The sequence below is a fragment of the Anthonomus grandis genome, chromosome 2 (assembly GCF_022605725.1).
Source record: "Anthonomus grandis grandis chromosome 2, icAntGran1.3, whole genome shotgun sequence".
NCBI lineage: Eukaryota > Metazoa > Arthropoda > Insecta > Coleoptera > Curculionidae > Anthonomus > Anthonomus grandis.
In genome coordinates this window covers 7682717-7704753 of record NC_065547.1, presented here as the reverse complement: position 1 = coordinate 7704753, position 22037 = coordinate 7682717, and the positions used below count along the sequence as shown (strand labels likewise).

Here is a 22037-nt window from a genome sequence, read left to right as displayed (position 1 = left end):
ATCTTGTGCAGTTTTATTGCAGTAATCCGACCTTTTATGGTCGTATAGAACTGCATACTGTTGCACGTCTTCACAGAACTCGTATTAAATAAATAATCATGCCGCATTTTACCAAATAGACAAAAAGAAGGAATATAAACCGCTGTTTGGTATATGGTATTTACCACTAGTGTTGTAGGCCACTCGTGGCGTCGATGTGACGTGGCGTGACTTATCACGCCTGTGCCACGCCATTTCTATCTGTATTGCCCCATAAGCGAACATGCAAGTGGCACATGCGTCTACCACGCCAGTCCCAGGCCACCCCCATACGACCGTTCTGTGTGAATTGCGCCTTAGGCGGAAAGATGGTAAACACGTGGCGGCACAACTTTTTTCGCTCGCAGAAGCAGGCAGTTTAGTATTAGCATGCGGCTAGGCTTGTAAACGTGTGGACTATTGGTTATTGCTAACGGTTTTTAGTTGTTTTCGACATTTATATTTATTGTTGTTTGAGCTACTTGAGCATAAACATGTCGCGAAAACGTCCTTTGAATGACCGTGAGTTTGAGAATTTTGCCGCAATGGATGAGAATGAGTGGGATAGTTTCCTAAAGGATAATTCGGATGAGGACCCGGAATATGAAATGTCTAGTAAATAGACTTCAAGTGAAAGTGATCAGGATCAAATCCAGCCACCCGAAGAATCACATTTAGATCCTGAGTGGGTTGACATTGCGGACGAGCACATTGAAGACGAGCTACCAGAAGTGCCAGAGTTAGACGCAGAGTGGGTTGACATTGAGGAGGAGCCACCACATTTTGATTTTTTGGTAAATGATGTTGGATCTCAAGAGCCAGTAACGATAAAATATCTTGTAAATTTATTCTTTTCTAATGAGTTTTTAAGCTATTTGGCACAACAAACAAATTTGTATGCGACCCAGGAGATCGCAAAACATCCTTTGACAAGGTCTTCCAGATTGACCAGATGGGATGGAAACCACCCCAAATGAACTGCAAATATTTTTCGGTATTCTTTAACATATGGGTCCATGTAGTTTCCCATCTATTGAGCATTATTGGTCTCAACATATCAAGTACAAGATGCCCGTTTGGCGCCAGGTTATGAGCAAAAATCGGTTCCAGTTACTGTTGCGTTTTTTGCATTTCGCTGACAATTCGGGAGTGAGTAAAGATCGTTTATTTAGGATTAGACCAATCCTTGATCATTTCAACAAAATAATGCAGGATCACTATGTTCCAGACAAAAACTTATGCCAATGAATGAATCAATGGTCTTATGGCGTGGCAGGCTTATTTTTAGACAATATATAAAAAATAAAAAGCATAAGCACGGGGTAAAATTATATGAACTATGCGAATCTGCTGACATGGTTCTAAAAATAAAAGTATATTGCGGGAAATCAGAAGCTATCGAGAATGATTTGGGGCATGCTGCAAGTGTGGTTCTTCACTTAATGGAAAATTATTTAGACAAGAGTTATGTACTCTATACTGATAATTTTTATAATTCAGTAGGCGTTGACTCTAATCTTAGGTTTGCTTCTCGTGTAACTAAGCTGGTCCAACCTTATTGTAAACTAAAAAATCTATATAATAACAAAAATATCCTAAATAAAGATTTTAAAAGCTTGGTTCGTGTGACTCGCTTATATTCTCCTTTCTTCAGGGTAAAATGAAAATCCTAATCCTCCATTTTTTTTAATAATGTAATTTCTAAAGGCTCCCGGAACGCCACTGCACTTCATAATTTTAATTTAACTAATAAAACTAAATCAAAAAATTAATTGTCACAAAAGGAAAATTTAAATATATACAAATTATCAAGTAAAATCCGCAAGTTTTAGTAAAAAACATTATATTGACATACTTTTACAAAAAGGAAAAAATATGAACAAAAATATACACAAAAAATACACATATAAGTACCAGTACACAATATAAAAAAAATCACGCGCTAAATATTATAATAACTCCTAAATACGTAGCGTTCGACTACAAAAAACGGTTTTATTGCGGAAAATAGATTTTGTCCCAGTACAGAGAATTTTTTTCCAATTTTTTTTCTTTGTTTTTTGCTTAAACTTTAAAAGAATTTTTTTTTTTTACATAAGATTATATATTCAAATTCAAATAAATTATTATTAATAATATAATATTTTTTTTATACAAGTTTGTACAAAGCATAAAGTTTCTTTTTATACAAAACTATGGTACCTTTGTGATAGTTCAAAGTGGTTTGAGGTTAATTTTTTTTGTCAATTAACTACATCCGGAAATTTAAAAAATAATGCAAAATATATACGTTCAATAACAATATTTTACATTCAGGTGAATAAAAATATGGTATTTTGCCCTAATATACGTCTAAAAAAGTCAGGAATATAACTCTAGTATGTACATTAGTCCAAAAAAAAATTTTGAACTAACAATCATCTATTTAAAGCTTTCTAGGTAAAATAAGCTTGTTTTAAAAAATGTATAAATATAAAGTTTTACCTTAAAGCTGGTAACTTAAAAATATACATTAAGGAATCATACATACATAAAATAAAAAATGTAAAAAATAAAAAGTAGTTCTTGAGACCAGCAACCTTGATTGCAACAATAATCGAACCAAAAACTAATCCGGTTTAGAAGGGTTTAAAAATTGCCGTTCTACGTTTTACGTCCTGTGGCGTAGAAGACTTTGGCCCAATAGTTCTGTAAAAAAAAGAGAAAAAAAAAGGTAAATGTTGTGTTGAGATAAGTGACAGATATACAAGAATTTAAACCACGAATGGTCTCTTTTTTTATTAAAACTGAACAATTAACAGGTTTAATTTAACAGTAACTTAACCGGTTCCTCTGGTTGTGCCGATTACCGTACCATAACTATACAATTTCTAAAATTGAGTTCGGTTATGAAACGAGGTTCCTGAAAAATTAGACCGAAACGACCGATAATTTTTTTCGGTACCTACGGATGTCGTGGATTTAAATGTACTTATATTCCGAGTTTAATCTAAGTTTTGGTTTGATTTTTTCGTGGTTTCTTCCTGTTTATGAAATTTGATAATTTGATTGTGTCATTCAATTCATTGCATTCAATATACTTGACTGCAATTCAAATCCAGGACTTGATCTTGAAATAATGGAGGTATGTATTTATATATATTTAAAAAAGGTACAAGCCTCCATTTTGAAAAAAACCCTTACGCATAGGACTCATTTCTGCATCATCGCTACTACTAGAGCTTTCATCACTGCTTAGGAGCAGGAGCTGAAATATACCAACAGCATTTGCATTCATTATGAGTATTATAATAATAGGTACCTATAACACAAAAATGGAATTTGTAACCTAATATCCACAAAAGAAAACTAGAGCAACAAGAAACCAGAGCGTTCCATATGAACGATATTTTCAGAAACCGTAAAAATACCGCTTCTAACCGACCGACGATTCACCAAGGTTAGGTTACGGAACTTACCCTAAATATTTTCTTGTTTTTCCCAATAATTAATAAGGGAATTTCTCTTATGGTAAGAGTAGCTTTAGATTTTCGTAATTTAAGCTTTTTCTAAGGATTTTTGCCCTTCTTTTTTTTTGAATATCAATTTGTCCGTTAAACATAAAATATAAATTTGAATGCCTGAAATAATAAAGAAAATTACTTCAAATGCTTAAAATGTATCTCAGATTATAAAAATATAATCTGAGATAAAATTAAACAAAGTACAAGAAAACCTGGAAAAAAAGCGACTATAAAAGTAATTTAAAAAGTAATCGTTTAAGAAAAGTTAGGGACTTATTTTGTGTTACTATGAATTTCTTGAGAAACTTCTAGTTTTTGAGATATCTTCAAAAGTTGGCTTCGACGATTGACTTTGTGACTGCTGCCTAACAAAATTGACTGTAACTTTTTTACTCATCTAGCTATAAAGGTAATTAACAAGGTACTCGTTTAAGAAAAGTCAAGGGCTTATTATGTGTTTTTATCCATTTTTTGAGATACTTTCAGTTTTTAAAATATCTTCAAAAGTTAGACCCGACGAATGAGTTTATGATTGCCTCTTAACAAAATTTACTGTAACTTTTTTGCTATTGTAGCCATAAAAGTAATTTAAAAATCATTTACTTAAGAAAAGTCAAGAGCATAGTGTTTTAATGAATTTTTTGAGAACTTGAGAATTGTAACTTTTTAATGGTGAAGAATAAAATTCCAATTTTGTCAAAAATCAAGTACCTACAAAAGAAATAAATAAATTGCAATTCTGAAATGATATTTTTGGAAAATCCTAAAAAAATTATTTTTCTTTAACACGCATAAGGTATAGACAGCTAGATGGGTTTTAATGTAAAAGTTTATTTTAAAAAATATACTTCCACTTTTCTGACTACATAATAAGTTTTTATCAAAAGGTGTTGGTACTAAATATAGAGATAGGGTTTTCATGAGTAAGTTATTATAAGAGTATATCATAATATGTATAAATTAAAAAAAAGTAATAATAATAAAGGACATTGAATGTTCCAGCTTGGCAGCTGTAACTAGAATAAAAAGGCCTTTAAAATAAGCTTGACCCCCACTTCTATTTAAGATTTTGAGGGTGGTTGCAAACCCCGCCAAAGGGTTGAAAGTATTTTAAAAAATTGTCTCCCTAAAATAAAAAATCGACGGGTCCAAGCATTTTTCTAAAAAGGGCCCGAAACCTTGCTGGACTGTTTTCGATGGGAACTACACCCTATGTAGTTCTCTTTGCTGGTGCTTTTTGTTGGTACAGCTGTCGTCTTTTGTGTACTTCTGTGTTCACACGGTTTTGCTTTAATATTGAAGTAGTTTTCTTGATTGTATTAATATTGTGGTTCTTTTGATCTTTTCGTTTTGTTCTTAGGCTCATAATTCTTTCGTATTCGAGTTCTTGCCTCATAATACGAAATATTTTCAAAAGCGTTCAGTTTTACAGGCATGATGATCTGCGTGTTGATGCATGGGCTTGTCTGCAGTATACACAGGTGTAGTTTTCAGTGCAGTGTTCTTTACTGTGTTCTTCATGGCATTTGGTACATCTGTTTTTACTTCTGCATGTGTTCTCTGTATATCTGTATCTCAGGTAGATGAAGACAGGTGCTACATAGATGTTGACATCATTAATTCATTCAGTTTGACTGCTTTTGGAATGCCTCTTATGACTCCTGGTGACTAAGCTAGAAGGAATAAATTATTTGAGGCGTCTAAACATGTTTAGTAAGGAACTCTTTATTGTCTATAAAATCGTTTGCGGTTTTTACAGAGAAAAATATCTAACCTTAATTTACATTTCGGGTTATTTTATTGGTTCCTTATTGGACCTTTTTTAGCTCTCGGCCTAATCTAAATAGGTGGATATTCTGTTCATTATTGCCTCACTTGAGTTGCTTTCGATTAATGTTAAGAATAGATCTGTGCTTCCATAGGTTCAATTTTAATAACTAGTCTATTGCTGTAGGTACTAGAGCCTTCTTCATGTCTCGCACTCAGGCAATTAAAAAATTAGCCAACTATGTTGGTGATTAGAGGCAGTGGTAAAGGAGAATTGAAAAATGGCGGTAACCAAAGTGGTGGAAGAAATGTTAAAAGCGTAGCATATGTCGCAATTTGCGTCGGGGATATTTATGTAATGTTAAATAAAACCATGAGGTGGTGTTGCCAATATAATGCGTCTTTGTCCTTCGACGCATTTTCTTGTCACAAGTATATGCGCAGCATCAAAAATAAAATATATGTAATAAATCAATACCTGCTAACATTTTATAAGACTGGCAACATGGGTAATTGCCGGTGAAATTCAGATTTTTTTCTAATTTATTTAATTTCCGGAATCTTTCTGCATGTATTCAAAAAACGTGGTCAAAACAGTCATTTTCTTGTGTGCATTACCTCACAACTTATATTATTAATATTTATGTTTGACACCAATATACTAATATTAACCATTATCACTATTTATTAACTTAAGGTCAACAAGAAAAATCTCAAATTTTATTGCATATTTTACTAGCTAATAAGAATCTTAATTATGTAATTATTAAAATTATTTTTCCTTCTTGTGTGGATTTTCTTTCATCTCACTCCCATCCACAGCCCATCCTTTACCTGTTTCTCTCTCTTTATAGGAATTTCATGGAGCACGTGGGTGGTGGCACATTTCTCTTTCTTTGTATAGTATTTCTCTATGCCGCTATTGCTCTCTTACATTTTCTGCCTAGTTTTGTAAATACTGAAAAGTTGGTGCTTTCAAGATGTGATTCGAGCTACGAAAAACTGGAATTATCTTGTCTTTGTCCGAGTTATCAAAGAAAGATTAAGAAAAAAGTCCGAGTGTTGTAGATAGGTGCAGTTTGAGGTGAAAATAATAGCCAAATAAAGATAAATCTCAATACGCAAAAAAAGGAAATATATAAAATTTGAAGACAAACCAAAACATGTTACCTTTTTGTGTCAAAAAGTAAATATTTAATGCCTTAATTCACAGAATAAATGGGCCTAAGTAATTTGTACCACTCTCATCACTTATTATAAACACCCAACTGATGGCGCTAAAAACTAAACTTATTAATTTAAAATGTTTGGTTAAACTGATTTTACGTGCTTAAATTAATGTTTAAATTAAATATTTTCCTGCTATGCTAAAACTAAACTCAAAAATCCGGAATACTAAAATTTTAAATACACATAAATTTTAAGGCCGGACCTGTGCAACTTTTCACGCTCGAGTGACTGAGAGCCTGTTCAGATGACGCGAGTTGAGTCGCGCGTTCTCGAGATACTATAGCTGCTATTATTCCGCCCAAATACTCTCGCGCGTTTGATAACTTGCGCGTAAAACGCTTGCAATGAGCGGGACTCTCGACTTCGCGCGTATACGCGCGAGATGCGCGCAAGTCGAGGTACTAGGGCGCCATAGGATGCGTCCAGTTCTCCAGTTCTACGCGCGTCTTTGTGGCGAGCTGACCTATTTGTGAAATTTAAATGATGGATCGCGATAATTTTGACACCGAACTTTTCATTGATGAAATTGAAAAAAAGGCCAGCTATACGGGATATGGAATCAGAGGAATATTCAAATAGGGTAGTAAAACGAAGAAACTGGGAAGAAATAGTTGAAATATTTTGTGGAGCTGATGACTCAGAAGAAAAGAAAAAAAAATTAGGTAAATAAAGAATAGTTTATTACATATTTAAGTAGTATATAAAATATAAAAAACTATATAATTTTATCTTACCAAGGGAGTTTCCCTTCATTAAAAAAATATTCAGCAAATCTGTCTCTTGTATTTAGCGATCTCGCATTAGGCCTCACTGGCGTATTATTTAAATTAATTAAAGATGTTTCATACAAAGTGTGATCATATCTATAACCATCCCTTAACCTTACATAATTATAAAGGACACAGCAACATTTAATGATTTTTTTCGGCAAACTCTATGTCTACATTCAAAGGTCTATGAAATATTTTCCATTTATTTACTAAGATACCAAAGCAACATTCAATGTAACGCCGGGCCCTAGATAAGCGATAGTTAAAAATTATTTTCTTTCTAACTGTTAAAGATTTACCGCAATAAGGGCGCATTATGTATTCAGACAAACTAAATGCCTCATCTCCTACTATCACATGGGGTAAGGGAGTTATATCTGTTTGCGATATTGGTTTTGGGTCTGGAATATCTAAAGTCTCGTCGACAAGAGTTTTATATAAACCAGAATCTTTAAAGATTGTGGAGTCATTACTTTTTCCATATGCGCCGATATCAACTGCAATAAAATAATAATTTACATTGCATACAGCCAACAAAACAGTTGAAAAATAATTTTTATAGTTATAAAAAAGGGAACCAGTATTGTTAGGTTTTATAATACGAATATGCTTGCCATGAATGGCACCAATACAGTTTGGAAAATTTGTGTATTTTTGAAATTGTTTTGAAATTTCCTCCCATTCCAGTCTTCGTAGGTTCTCTCATTACTATATTTTGCAATTTTTGCCAAATGACCTAACTGGTTTTTTGTACTATTTCGGTAACTGTAGATTTTCCTAACCTATACGCATAATGCAGGTCGGCAAAATAGCATCCGGTAGCCAAATATCTGAAAAGAAAATAAGGTTATTAATTTATTGCAAATGCATAATAAATATTTTTAGTTTGAATATTTTAATCTTATTATTGATTACAGGTAATCTATTACAAAAGAAGTGGAAAGGGTTGCGTGATGGATTTGCAAGAGAGGTGAAAAAGAAGAAAAACACACCTTCTGGATCAGGAGCATCCAGCAAACCCAAATATATTTTTTGGACGTTTGGTGTTCCTTGAACGATCGACACGAAATAAAACTACTGGCAGCAACATCAACACCACGCCTGATACAGCTGAAGAATAGGACTTTTCTGGCGATGGAGAAGATGTAATGAGACCACCAGCAGCTAGTCATCAGGCGAAAAGAAAGAAAAAACTAAATGCGGCCGACGAGGAATTTCTCAGCATTCTAAAAAATAATTATAATACAATCTGGGAAATAGGCCACAGCAAAGAAATCAAACAGAACCATATGATGACAAACTATTTTGTTTGTCATTCCACAAAGAACTTCTCAAAGTACCTGAGGAAAATAGACTTCAAACCAAAATTGAGTTAATGAAGGTACTTCAGGCTCAACAAGCCCTGTGTAATAGGCTTTCACCTGCTCGTTCTACCTATCTGCCTCCAGCACATCATTATGAATCACAAATGTCATCACGTGGACATCAGAGAGATTATTATGCAGAAACAGGATATGCAACAGAACCTTCAACATCTTCGTATGTACCTACACCACCTCAAGCAACTGCGCCATTTTTACAATTGTCAACCTACAATAAAGGTTACTGCACTGTGCAGCGCAATGCTCCATCTACAAGGCCTGCCTACAACAACCCTACAACTCCATCACCGGCATCTACACAAGATTCCCAAGAATTAATGGACCTGTACAATACCTAATTAGCTTTATGTTAATGTTAAGTACCTACCTGCCAATATTTGTTAAAACTTGTTAAGATGGTTCTTAATTTTTGTTCCATTACCAGTTTTTCTTCTGCAGAAAGAGTATCCCGTACTACATAATGTTCACATGGAGCCAGATCATCTTCAGTAAATCATCAAACGACGAAACTGACATACGGAAGTAGTTAAAAAACTTTTCACTGTGTTCTCTGAGCTTTGGATATAATGTTATAAACATACTATGCATCGTTCTGTCATGTAGAATTGGATGCACGTGAAATCGCCGATTTGCTCTTCGCTTACGACGTTTCCATTTACGGTATGCAAGCCACAACACAACCGCTGTATTCAAATCCATACTGAAAACTGGTCTCCACTAGTCTCTGAAATGCTCTGCGTAGAAACGCACTTAAAACGCGATATCTGGGGAAAAACGTGCGATTTACGCGCAAGTATGGGCTCGCGCGCAGAACGCTTCATCTGGACACAGCCCAAATTAAAACGCGCGAGTTTATTCGCGCGTAAATCGCCTCATCTGAACAGGCTCTGAGGTCAGACGTCAACAAAATAGTACGTGGGCATATGTAGTCAAATTTAAACACAAACAAACGAATCAAATGTATAAAATTGTAAGACATTTATTTATTTAATAGAATGATTAAATATCGTTTAGAATATTACTTTATGACTCTTTCCACATAAAATTTTGCGATTTAAACATGCATGCATGCCATGTGACAATACAAGCAACATCGGCACATGAACTATTCGCGGCACATCAAAGATTCTAATAGATCTCTGAACTGGACTTTAATACACGTTTAATCTTCTCGACTCAAAGTATATAAATTCTAATCTTAACAAATTGGGTACCTATATAAAAACTCAAAGAACAATAACTCCGCCTAAAGCTAATATATTGCATTCTTTAAATGATCCACTTGTATTTCTTTATTAATTTAAATAACTAGACGAAAACTTACGTGAACGATTTTATTTTTATGACCTGGATCCGCGGGCGGCCTCCTCCAGAGCCCGCACCTTAAGTTCGCGCTCTCTCTGTTGCCTGTTGAATTGAGAGAACTACATCAATAAAGACACACTGCCCTCTAACACCGCAAATTTATCATATACAGGGCGTTCCAACTAAATCCACTATTTTCACATTTTTATCCACGATTTCTTTTTGGAACGCTCTGTATAGTTGAGGCAAAAACAAACAATGGATTTTTTTTTTAAACATAAACTAAATTTATAGGTTTTGGCTCTATTAATCTACTGCGCTAAATGAACGTTTATAAAGTTAGCTTATGATGATGGATAAGGACACTAATAATATTAATTAAAAAAAAAGAAGCGTTAAAAGCGCACAAACTTTTGTTACAACTGCGGCGCGCTAGACTATTTGCCCTTTTTGCAAACGATTTTAATACCTCACATTTTAGTTCTTGACCCCAAGAAGTACTAAAGTACTTTTTCAATACATCGGAAAAAGTATAGCATCTGACCCCTTTAAGATTTAACTCTATTAAAGTGTATATCGATCGTTTGCAAAAAGGAAGAAGGACCCCGAACACCAACAAAAAAAGGGACAAGTAAAAACGTTCGTTCATAGAAAAAGCGTTTAAAACACATATTAGGGTGCGTGCGTGTCTTTTTCTATGAACAGCTAGAAAGGAAACGGACCTGAGGTACTCCTCGTGTTGGGCAACGATCGAGGGGTGCGGGGGGAACCTGTCTCTTTCTAGCAGCATCTGCCTTTGCAGCTGTTCGTGGGCTGCCGCCTGAACAACACAACACAACATCATTACGAGTAATTTTCTTTCTCTTACTACCTCTTATAACTAACAACACTTTGCAATGTCTATTATCGAAAAACAAAATAAACAATCATAGTTTAGCCAGGAACCAAATATACATCTTGGATGGTTCTAGTGAGAACTAGAGTATTTGTTGCCAAGTTTAATCAAATGGAAACTTGAACGTTACAGGTTGTCTTTGTTTCATGTTGTCGATGCACCGCTAAAATTAATAAAACTGGAGTGCGTTTTTCATGTACGATTTGTCTATTTATTATTCATTGTCTAGTTTTTACTGGAAAACTATATGCGTATAGAAAAATTGTAGATAATGAAAATTTCCATCGAGATTTCACATTGGAAGGTCCGAAAAATTCAATTTCCAACAAGGTATAATTAAAAAACGGTAAATACAAAACAGTTAACTTAAGGCCTAAAAATGGGAAAAATCATGACCTCTTTTCACTGCTGCTTGAATCATCATGAAATTGCATTTTTTATATGAAATTTTCTCAACTTCACCTGACTGACAAGGATCAGTCCATTATGATTTTTCATGTAATTTAAGTCTTGGTTGGACCATCAGATCTAAAAATGAACTTTTTATCATTTTTTCACTACCACTTGAATCATTATGAAATTGCCCCTTTTATATGTATACAGGTTTCTTAACTGCACCCGATAAGGATCATTTCACTAAGATTTTTCATGTATTTTAAGTCTGAGTTGGGCCATCAGGTATAAAAATAAACTTTTGATCATTTTTTCCCCACCTGCTTGAGTCATCATGAAATTGCACTTTTTATATGCAGTTTTCTCTACTACACCTGAGAATGATGATTTCATTACGATTTTTCATATAACTTGTTTGATGTTTTACATTGTAGGTATGGATTAAACTAAAAAATTACTCCAAAAAAGAAGGGAAAGATTAATCAATTTATTAAACAAGGAAGAACTTAAAAAAAATAACTTAAAATGCCTGGTGAAAAAAAAATCAGCTTTTAATTCAAGTACATGCTAAAAAAACATAAAATGCCTGGAATAACATCATAAATTAAAATTACTAAACAGATGACGTTGAAATTAATTTCTTCCAGTTATTTAAAGTAATTTTTTGTACGTATTCCAGACTTTTGTAATCGTTTTTGACGTCTTCTAGGCGTTCCACAAAATTTTACAATTTTTTTTCACGAGTTTGGAGTAACTAAATTCTTTTAACCGCTCTGAAAATCTTTAATTTAAAAATTTTAACTTACAACTAAGGGTTTTAAAATAAAATGGGCTAAAGACGCCCTATTCTAGAAAACAAGAAAAATGATATCAAATGCCTGGAAGCTATCAAGAATTAAATAAAATATATTAAGTGAATTGCCTGGAATAACCTGGAAAATTATTTCAAATGCCTGGAAGATGTGGAGAATTTCTGCAAACCCCCGGAAAAAAAGACGTAAATTAAAATTACTAGACCGGAGCGAAATCTAGAAAACAAGGAAATTGACGTCAATTGCCTGAATGATGTCAAACTTTAAAGCAAATAAATAAACTGAACTGCCTGGGATAAACAATGGAAAATGATGCTAAATGTCTGAAAAATATGAATAATTATTAAAGCCGTTTTGAAGAACGTAATAATTTAAAACAACTAAACGGGAAAGAAATTTAGAAAACAAAGGAATTAGATCAAATGCCTGGAAGTTATATAAAATTAAATCAAATATTGAAGCTGAAATGCCTGGAATAACATGGAGAATTATTCCAGATGCCTGGAAGTTATGGAGAATCATTGCGAACAACTGGATTAAAATGATAACCCCGTAAACGGTGCAGACACAGGACATTTAATTTTTTTTATATTGACAAATTAGATTTTTCTTTTGGTAATAATCCTAAACTCAAAATGCTTGTGTGGTCGGCAAATCTTTAATTTTTTTCTGATTATGAGTCATCTGCAAAATATTGACGTTAAAACTGACAGATCCGAAGAAAGTGTCAACATGATCACCCTGTCAACAAGGCCTATCTCGATTTGTTTTTCGTCACAAGATGTTTGCATCATCTGCTATTTTATTTATTAAATTGAACTAAAAATGCTTGTGTCATCTGCCAATCTTTAGTTTTTTCTCATTATCAGTCATCCTCAAATATTTATCGTTGAATAATGAGAGTTTAAGCAATAATGTTTATATCACCTACAAAACATTTGACATTAAAAATGACAGTTTTAAACAAGTGTCAACAATGCCGATCTCGATTTGTTTTTCAGCGCAGGACGTTTGTATCATCTGCAGAATATTTGACGTTAAATGACAGTTAAAAAAAAGCGCCAACATGTCAACCCTGTTAACCATGCCGAACTTAATTTATTTTCGTCCCATGACGTTTTTATTATCTGCAAATTTCCAATTTTTTCAATATTTTAACAATATAACAATCTGAACTTCCAAAATGACAAAGCAGCACAAACTTAGAAAAAAAGAAATATCTAAATTTGTTTTACGTCCAAGGATATGGCGTCATCTACAAATTTTCTGCTGTAAAAGTCTCTTTTTTCCCTATATACGCTTATCATTATATAGAATTTAGGTAAGCAATCAAACGACGTAAAAATAACAGTTCACAATTTCAAAATGGTGGATCGTCGCCATCTAATATCGGCAATATTTGAAATTTGATCCTTTATATATTGATATTCATTCATTATTTATATATTGACGTAAGGATAACAAATCCAATGGTGGATGGTCACCATTAGTGTCAAAATAAAATCATCAACATGGCAACCCTATTAACAATACTAAATTTAATTTCTTTTTCGTCTCAGGACGTTTGTATCAACTGCAATTAATTTTTTTTTTGGTATTCATCCTGAATTTCAAATGCCTGTGTCGTCTGCAATTTTTTAATTGTTTTATCACTATAAGTCATCTACAAATATTTGTCGTTGAAAAATCACAATTTTAGCAACAATGTGTGTGTGTCACCTGCATATTTTGCAACATTAAAACTGACAGTTTCAAAAAAAAGCGTCAACATAAAGGGTGATTATCATCGTCAAGAAGGCCGATGTCGATTTGTTTTTCGTCACAAGACGTTTGTATTATCTGCAATTTCTTTATCTTTGACTAATGAGAGTTCCAGCTTTAATGTTTATATCATCTACAAAATATTTGACGTTGAAAATTATAGTTTCAAAAAAAGCATCAACAATGCTGATCTCGATTTGTTTTTTTTGCCCGATGTTTGTATCTGCATTTTTTTTATTTTTTTTATATTGAACTGAAAATGCTTGTGTCATCTTTTAGTCGTTAATTTGTTTTCTTTTGTCGTTGAAAAATCACAATTTTAGTAATAATGTGTGTTTTACCTGCAAAATATTTGATTAAAAATGACAGTTTCAAAGAAAGCGTTAACAATGTCGATTTTGATTTGTTTTTAAATAAATAAATAAATAATGGCTTTATTTGTACTTTTCAATAGTGTACATAGGCGAAGTCTAGCCAAAGGCTAATCTACTTAACCTATTTAAAAAAATTTAAGTAAAATTATTTTAGATAGCACAACAGAAAGAAAAAAATTAACATTTGTAATGGTAACACTAATATTAATATAAAAATAAACAGATATACACCCATTGGTCCATAAAAATCAAAAAATTATAAAATAAGAAATACCTACTGTTCAAAAATGCAGCTTTAGTTTTTTCTTGAAACCCGCTACTGACATTTCTTTTATAGGATTCGGAACAAGGTCATTGTAAATTGCCACAGCATTATACAGAAAACTACGACGAAAGAAGGCTGTTCGATATCTAGGAATTGACAACTTATTTATAAATCTCAGATTTGCTTCATGTATTTTTTTCCGAAAAATAAGTTTTTTGCGGAGGTAGGAAGGAGTAGACGACGCTAGCAGTCTATGCACAAAAACCGCCAATTGCAAAGAGAACAGATTTTCCACGCGCAGCCAACCAAGTTCACATAGCCTTGCAGAGACTCATACTTTCATACTTTCTCAGTCCATAAATAAATCTGCAACATTGATTTTGCAGCTTTTGCAAACGGTACGCAGTGATTTTGTCTAAACATGGAAAATAAACAATATTGCAGTAATTCATAATAGGTAATACTAAAGACTCACACAGGTTTTTCCTTGCCTCAAAATTAATTATATTTCTGTTTGCATACAATGGCTTTAAAGAATAGTATGACTTTTTAATAACATTAGAAACGTGTAACTTAAAGCGCAATTCATCATCCAAAAGTAATCCAAGATTTTTTGCACATTTAACCATACTTAGCTGATTACCTCCCACAAAAAGCTTTAAACCGTCCAATTCAAATCTTTTTTTGTTCTTAGAAGTAAAGCACATAACACAACACTTTGAAGGATTGAGTTTTAAATTATTTTGAGAGGAAAAGAAGGAAATTCTAGAAAGATCGTCGTTTATTTTATTTGATGCCTCCAATACAGATTCAGCTTTAAAAGAATGATAAATTTGCATATCATTCGCGAACTCCTGGATCTGGCAGTATTTTACAACTTTAAACAAATCAGAAACATACATCAGAAATAAGAGAGGTCCCAAAACAGATCCCTGAGGTACTCCAGATGTTATATATTTGATATTTGAAAAAGTCTGATCTTCCAAGACCACCATTTGCCTTCTGTTGGATAAGTAGGATTTTAAAAACAAAGTTTTTCATCACAGGACTTTTAATTTTAATTTTTCTTATATCAAATTTAAAATTCTTGTGTCATCTGCCAAACCTTAGTATTTTTTATCATGATCAGTCATCTTCAAATATTTTTCGTTGGAAAATGACAATTCCAACAATAATTCTTATCTACAAAATATTTAATTAAAAATAACAGTTAAAAAAAAAAACGTCAATATGGCCACCGTGTCAATAATGCCGATCTTGATTTGTTTTTCATTCTAGGACCTTTGTATCATCTGCAAATTTTTATTTGTTTTATATTAATCATCTTGAACTCAAAACGCTATTGTCATCTGCAAATATTTAGTTTTTCTCTCATTATTAGTCATCTGCAAGGATTTGTCGATAAAAATGACAATATTACCAAATATGTTTGTGTCATCCGTAAAATAATTGACGTTTAAAATGACAAAATGACAAAAAAAGCGTCAATATATGAACCCTCTTAAACACGAACTTAATTTATTTTGGTCCCATGACGTTTGTATCATCTGCAAATTTTCAACTGCCTAATATTAACAATCTCCCACACGAATAACTTCTTCATTTGCACCTACAATTGACTATTTCTGTACAAATTTTGATGACGTTTTATGCACAGTACTCCCATCTGGTATTTCCGACCATGAAGCTATTCTTGCTAAAATGCCATATAATACTGTATTATCTTCATCTCATTATATGGGAAGAATTTTCAGCAGGAGAAATTTCAATGCTTTTTCTGCTGCTACAGCTTCGGTAAATTGGAATGCACTTGAAACGGCTTCTGACCCACTTACTTTATTTTTTTAAGTTCTGTGTGATAAGATCAATCAGTGCTTTCCTAAAATGAGGCTTAAAACTAAGAAACGAAAACCATGGGTTACAAGAGGCCTTAGAATTTCAGCTAAAAACCTCCGTTTTTTGAATAAATTGTGCAAATATACCACACATGAAAATATCCTTGTATATCATCAGAAATACCGGAGTCTGTACAGAAAGACAATTAAAGCAGCAAAATCTAATTATTATAGGGATCGCTTAAATATGTCATCAAAGAGGCAAAGAGAGTGTTGGTCGATTATTAATGCTTTTAGACGTTGCCATAGAAAAGTATCTGAACCAGAGTTAAGACCTGATGTTTTAAACGACTATTATTGTGATATACCTAATATCTTGCTCAAGGGCATTCGTAGTAACATTGATCCCTTACACTATCTTCAACAAGTGTCGGTTGAGCATTAATTTTTCTTTCATCCTGTCGATCTTACCGAAGTAAAAAATGAAATCAAACGACTAAAAAACCATAAATCATCTGGAACTGATGGGATATCTTCGAGGTTGTTACTCTTTTTGCCTGATTCAGCCTTAAATGCTTTAGTTTCTGCCATAAACAATTCTTTACATATTGGCATTTTTCCTTCATTTTTAAAAGAGGCAGTAGTTATCCCTCTTCATAAGGGTGGAGATTTGGATCAGCCTTGTAATTTCTTCTATTATAAGCCTTAACAGAATCCAGGAAGTTGTTTCCTTCTTTTCTGGAAGTCTGAATGCATGGCTTATTAGTTGCCTTACTTGTGTTAACTAAATTCTTTATATAACCTATTGTTTTTAATATGCTCTCTTTGTTTAATATTCTAATATTCAGTTCCATGTATATAATCATATTACCTTCTGTAATTATGCTTTTTTTTTGTATTGGTGGCTAATAAACGTCTTATTATTATTATTATTATTATTATTATTATTTTGTCTACCCTCTCTAAGATAGTTGAAAAACTTGCAAAAAGCAGAATTTTGTCCTTTTTACAGCGGCAGTGTTTTGTGATCTATCCAAAGCATTTGACTGTGTGGATCATGAAATACTGTTATCTAAGCTCGATAAATATGGTTTAAGGGGCGTAGCGTTGCGATGGCTTGAGTCCTATCTATCAAATCGTACTCAGAAGGTTACAGTGTCTGGGCGTTTGTCTGCTTCTAGATCCCTAAAATGCGGCGTTTCCCAGGGTTCAGTGTTGGGACCACTGTTATTTTTACTGTATGTGGATGACTTGAGTTCATTGAAACTGCAGGGCAAGGTGGTTAAGTTTGCTGATGATACCACCATACTATGGAGCCATAAAAATTCTGATTATATCAAGACTTGTATCCTTGAAGACCTTCAGATTTTATCAGGATGGTGTGCTTCCAACAGGCTCGTGTTTAATGTGAGAAAGACGTCTATTATGAGGTTTAAGTGCGATATTCAGGGTCTGATGTTTGACGAAAATTCCCTCTTGCAGAATAAAGAGTGCTGCAAGTTCCTAGGAATTGATGGTCGCCTTCGGTTTGAAGAACATATTTTACATTTAGCTGGGAAATTATCTTCTGGATATTTTGCAGTAAGAATGGCAAAACAAGAGCTCGGAGGGGTGGTTGCACGTTCAGTGTACTTTTCACTTATTGAATCTCATATTTGGTATGGCTTGCCTTTTTGGGGTTTAACCAATAAGGGGCTACTTAACATTGTCTTTGTTATTCAAAAAAAAGCAGTTAGATACCTGTGTTCTGCTAATTTAAGAGATTCTTGCAAACCCCTCTTCATTTCTGAAAAAATCCTAACTCTTTTTTCACTCTTTATCTTAGAAACAGTACGTCTTCTACGTCTTCCCTTACCAAAAACTCATTAATTTACATAAGTAAAAAAATGTACAATCATGTTCCTCTATGTGTTAGACATATATCGAATGTTAAGAAATTTAAAAGAGAATTAAAGACGCTTTTATTGGCTAAGGCATATTATAACCTGGATGACTTTTTTAATGATAGGTTTTAACCTTGGACACGTTGGAAAGTTTTTTTTTCCTTTTTTCTTATCTGGTTTTGTTAACAAGTTTACCTTTATTTAGTAACCGATTGTTTTATTTGGTTATCTTTAATTCACGTATGTTCAAAAAGTTTTGTTTCTTGTGTTTAATTTTGTTCATTGTTTTGTCAATTTTTGAAATTGTATTTTTGTTTTGTTTTTTTAGCTTGTAGGATGCTTGTACACAAGATTATTCTTGCGTAATATAGAACATTTTCTTTCTTTCTTTTAACTTTCAAAAAGGCAAGAGAGCACCAACTTAGAAAAAAACATCTATGCTTGTTTTACGTCCAACGACATAGTGTCATCTGCGAACTTTCTGCTGTAGAAGTCTCTGCCTTCCCTATATAAACTTATCATTATATAGAATTTAGGTAAGCAATCAAACGACGTAAGAATGACAGTTCACAATTTCAAAATGGTGGATGGTCGCCATCCTGAATTTGGCTATATTCGATCTGCAAATATTTGACCCTTTATATCTTGATATTCATTCATTATTTATATATTGACATCACGTCATTAAATATATTGACGTAAGGATAACAAACAATCGAATGGTGGAAGGATACCATTGGATTTAATCACCACTAGTGTCAAATAAAATCATCAACATGACAACCCTATTAACAATGGTAAATTTAATTTATTTTTCGTCTCAGGACGTTTGTATCAGCTGCAAATTTGCTGACAGGTGAAAACAGGTGCCATCTTAGAAGAAAATCATCAACGTGACAGCCTAGTCAACAACTAAGTTTGTTTTACGTCCAAGGATATGCGTATCATCTGCAAAATTTAATGTTTCAGTCACAAAAGTCTCTCCTTTCCCTACGTATCCTTATCATTATATAAAAATTGTAAGTGTAATAAATTAACATTACTAAACGGGGAGAAATCTAGAAAATGACATAAAATGTCTGGAAAAACTCTCTCTTAACATTTTACTCTCGAAAGAGTATGCTGACATCAAGTATCAATTGCTCAGACCGTAGATCTTTATCTTTCTCTATCTTGGGCTGCAAGAGAAGTTTTCTGCAGACCATTCCTTGGTCCTTCACCATTGATTTTCCCCTCCAAAATAAATTGTTCCTACCTATTCATTCTTCTTGAAATGCATCCAAAATACCGTAAGTATGATTGGATTATCCTGGTTCATAGCCTTGCGGTGAACTTCAGTTTCTCCAGAACTGACACGTTAGTACGATGTTCTGCATATTATGATGTCCACAGATTTTTCTGTACGCCCACATTTCAAGTATCTATTATTTAGTCATTTTTAAAGTCCAAGTCTTAGAGGCATATGTGGCAATAGGAAAGATCAAGGAATTTAATAATTTCAATTTGTTGTGTTGAGATATTGCAGTCTTTCTATATTCGAGTTGGTTTTATTGTTTAGTGACGTGCCATGGCCAGACTGCATTTGTTTGTGATAAGTAAACCTAAATAGTTAAATTTCTCAATTACTTCAAAACCATGGATGTCTCTAACATTGGCAGGGTTGCGATCTATTATTACAATTCTCGTCTCCTTTTTGTTTAACTTAAGACCATGTTCCTCATGATTTTACTGAGTTCTTCTTCCGAACGAGCTGGTATTCGGCTGTCATCTGCATATCTGAGGTTAGTAATTCTTTTTGCTCTTATGGCTAATCCATATGATAATTGGTATCGGTGACACAATACAGCCCTGTCTTACATAACCGCACTTTATAGCGTGTTGTTGACTTCACTTTCTCACAACTGTTCTAGAAAAGCAAAATATTCATATGGTTGGTACATGTTTTCCAAGATAAGCCACAAATTCTTCCATTTTACACAGTCATATGGTTTTTCTATGAATGAAATAATGTCTGGAAGATATGGAGAATTATTGAAAACGGCAGGAAAACCGTCATGAATTAGACTTCTTAACTGAATAATAACAGAAATTACATGAAATTTTTTACTGATATCTGGGTTCAATTACTATTGTTGTATTTTTAGAGAAAAAATCGGTATTTAATCAACATAAAAAAGTTATTGGTGAAAACAGGAAAAATCGTATTATTTTGTTCCTGGACCGTTAAAAAAATGAACTTTTCAGACTTTCCAATTTAATATACTAACAATGAAAACATTTTAACGTTGTTGAAACCTAGTTTTATACTCCTTTCCAGTATTCCCACGAGTCCTTTAAGAAAGTTATAATCAATACTTAATACAATATGTTCTTTGGTTCCTGACTGTGGTCTGTACAATTTTCAACTGATTCAAGTTAAGGTTTAAATAGTTACCTGATGTGCCAGCGAGTCGGCGTAAGGACGTCCCAATAAATCCGGATGGTGCAGACCTAATGGGCCGTCCCTACCGGGTATCATGCCGGGTCTGGGGTAGCCTGGAGTACCTGAAGCTTAAGAAAAGTACTTTTCTGTAATTGGGTCGGTTGTTTATGTTATATGCAAATGTAACTAGACCAATTTCTACTAATATTGTAACTTTAAGTTCTTCCGATGAGAATAAATCAAATTTAGGATGTTCACTAATTAATGTATCTGACAACTCAAACACCGAATTACCGTCAAGTTATAAAAAAAGCTTCTTTAGTAAACTTAAATAATTGCAAACATCCTTTTTTAGAGAAAAGAATCAATTTAATAAATACTCCTTAGTACTTTTAAATGTTCAATCTGTAAAAAACAAAATCGATGATCGAATTTCTTATATTTTTAGAGAGCCTAGAATATCCAGGTTTTATGTTACTATGTGAGCACTGGTTAAAGTCATCCGAACCTTATTTAGTAATGGACAAGTACTGTCGCAGAAATATGTCACATGAAGGTTCGATAATTCTTATGCATTCAAAATTAGTTGATACTATAAAATTTATTAAAGTAAGTTTGACTATTTAAATGAAGACAAGGTGTTTGAACTATCTATCATTTACAGCAACTGTACACGATGTTGTAGACATATTATATTTTATATTTTTATTTATTTATTTTAGTGTAGTTTTTGTATTTAGATAGGTCTGATGATGCCCTAATGCGGCGAAACGCGTAACCTTTTAATAGACACTTGATTTGTGAGACTTTGACTTTGAATATACTTTCTCCTTCTTTGGTCAATTGGCTTAAAGACAACTCTTAAATCAGCTCAAGAAAATTTAAGCTTTACGATTTATTATGTACACATAAGCCTAATACGACCAATAAAAATTATAAAATAGACAACTTATTGAAAGAACATGGACATATTCCACTAAGAACACCATCCTACATGTGCGAATTAAACCCTATAGAATTAGTGTGGGCCGAAGTAAAACGATATATAAGAAATCATAATACTGGTGATTTAACATTATTAGATTTATTATATAAGGGTATCGAGTGGTTTAAACTAGGTTTACGTGATATGATTCTGGACTAGGTTTTATGATGGAAGGCTGCCACAGTTTCCAGAAGAGTCGAGTAACATTATTTCGTTTACTGTAGATAGCTTTTAAGCCCTTTGCATGAAAGGAGTGCATAACGCAACATCATAATAATTTTGCATTGTCGTTATTCCATACAGAACTCCATCATTTTGGTAGGCTTCCTGTAAACTTTTTTCGAGCTGTTTTAACTTATTTTGTCCACACTTTTCACCAAAGTTGGTTCTAAAATGTTTTCATCATAAGGTTTAAACATTAATTTTTATTGGAAAAC

The 22037-nt window shown here is 33.1% G+C and overlaps 1 protein-coding gene across 14 annotated transcripts in view; it reads right to left on the bottom strand.

Annotated features, from left to right (window-relative positions):
* Positions 1-2210: 2210 nt before the first annotated feature.
* LOC126733567 (arginine-glutamic acid dipeptide repeats protein-like) overlaps positions 2211-22037 on the bottom strand; it is a 140113-nt gene continuing 120286 nt past the window's right edge. For 5 of the 14 annotated variants that reach the window (XM_050436907.1, XM_050436908.1, XM_050436909.1 and 2 more), the window contains exons 29-32: positions 20628-20743; positions 10698-10795; positions 9995-10077; positions 2212-2706 (exon numbers count right to left, since the gene is read on the bottom strand). In XM_050436907.1, coding sequence (XP_050292864.1) covers positions 10011-10077; positions 10698-10795; positions 20628-20743 — 281 coding nt within the window. In that variant the 3' untranslated portion in view covers positions 2212-2706; positions 9995-10010. Of the gene's footprint in view, positions 2707-9994; positions 10095-10697; positions 10796-20627; positions 20744-22037 lie in introns of all 14 variants that reach the window. The other 9 variants (XM_050436912.1, XM_050436916.1, XM_050436917.1 and 6 more) reach the window with 7 other exon arrangements.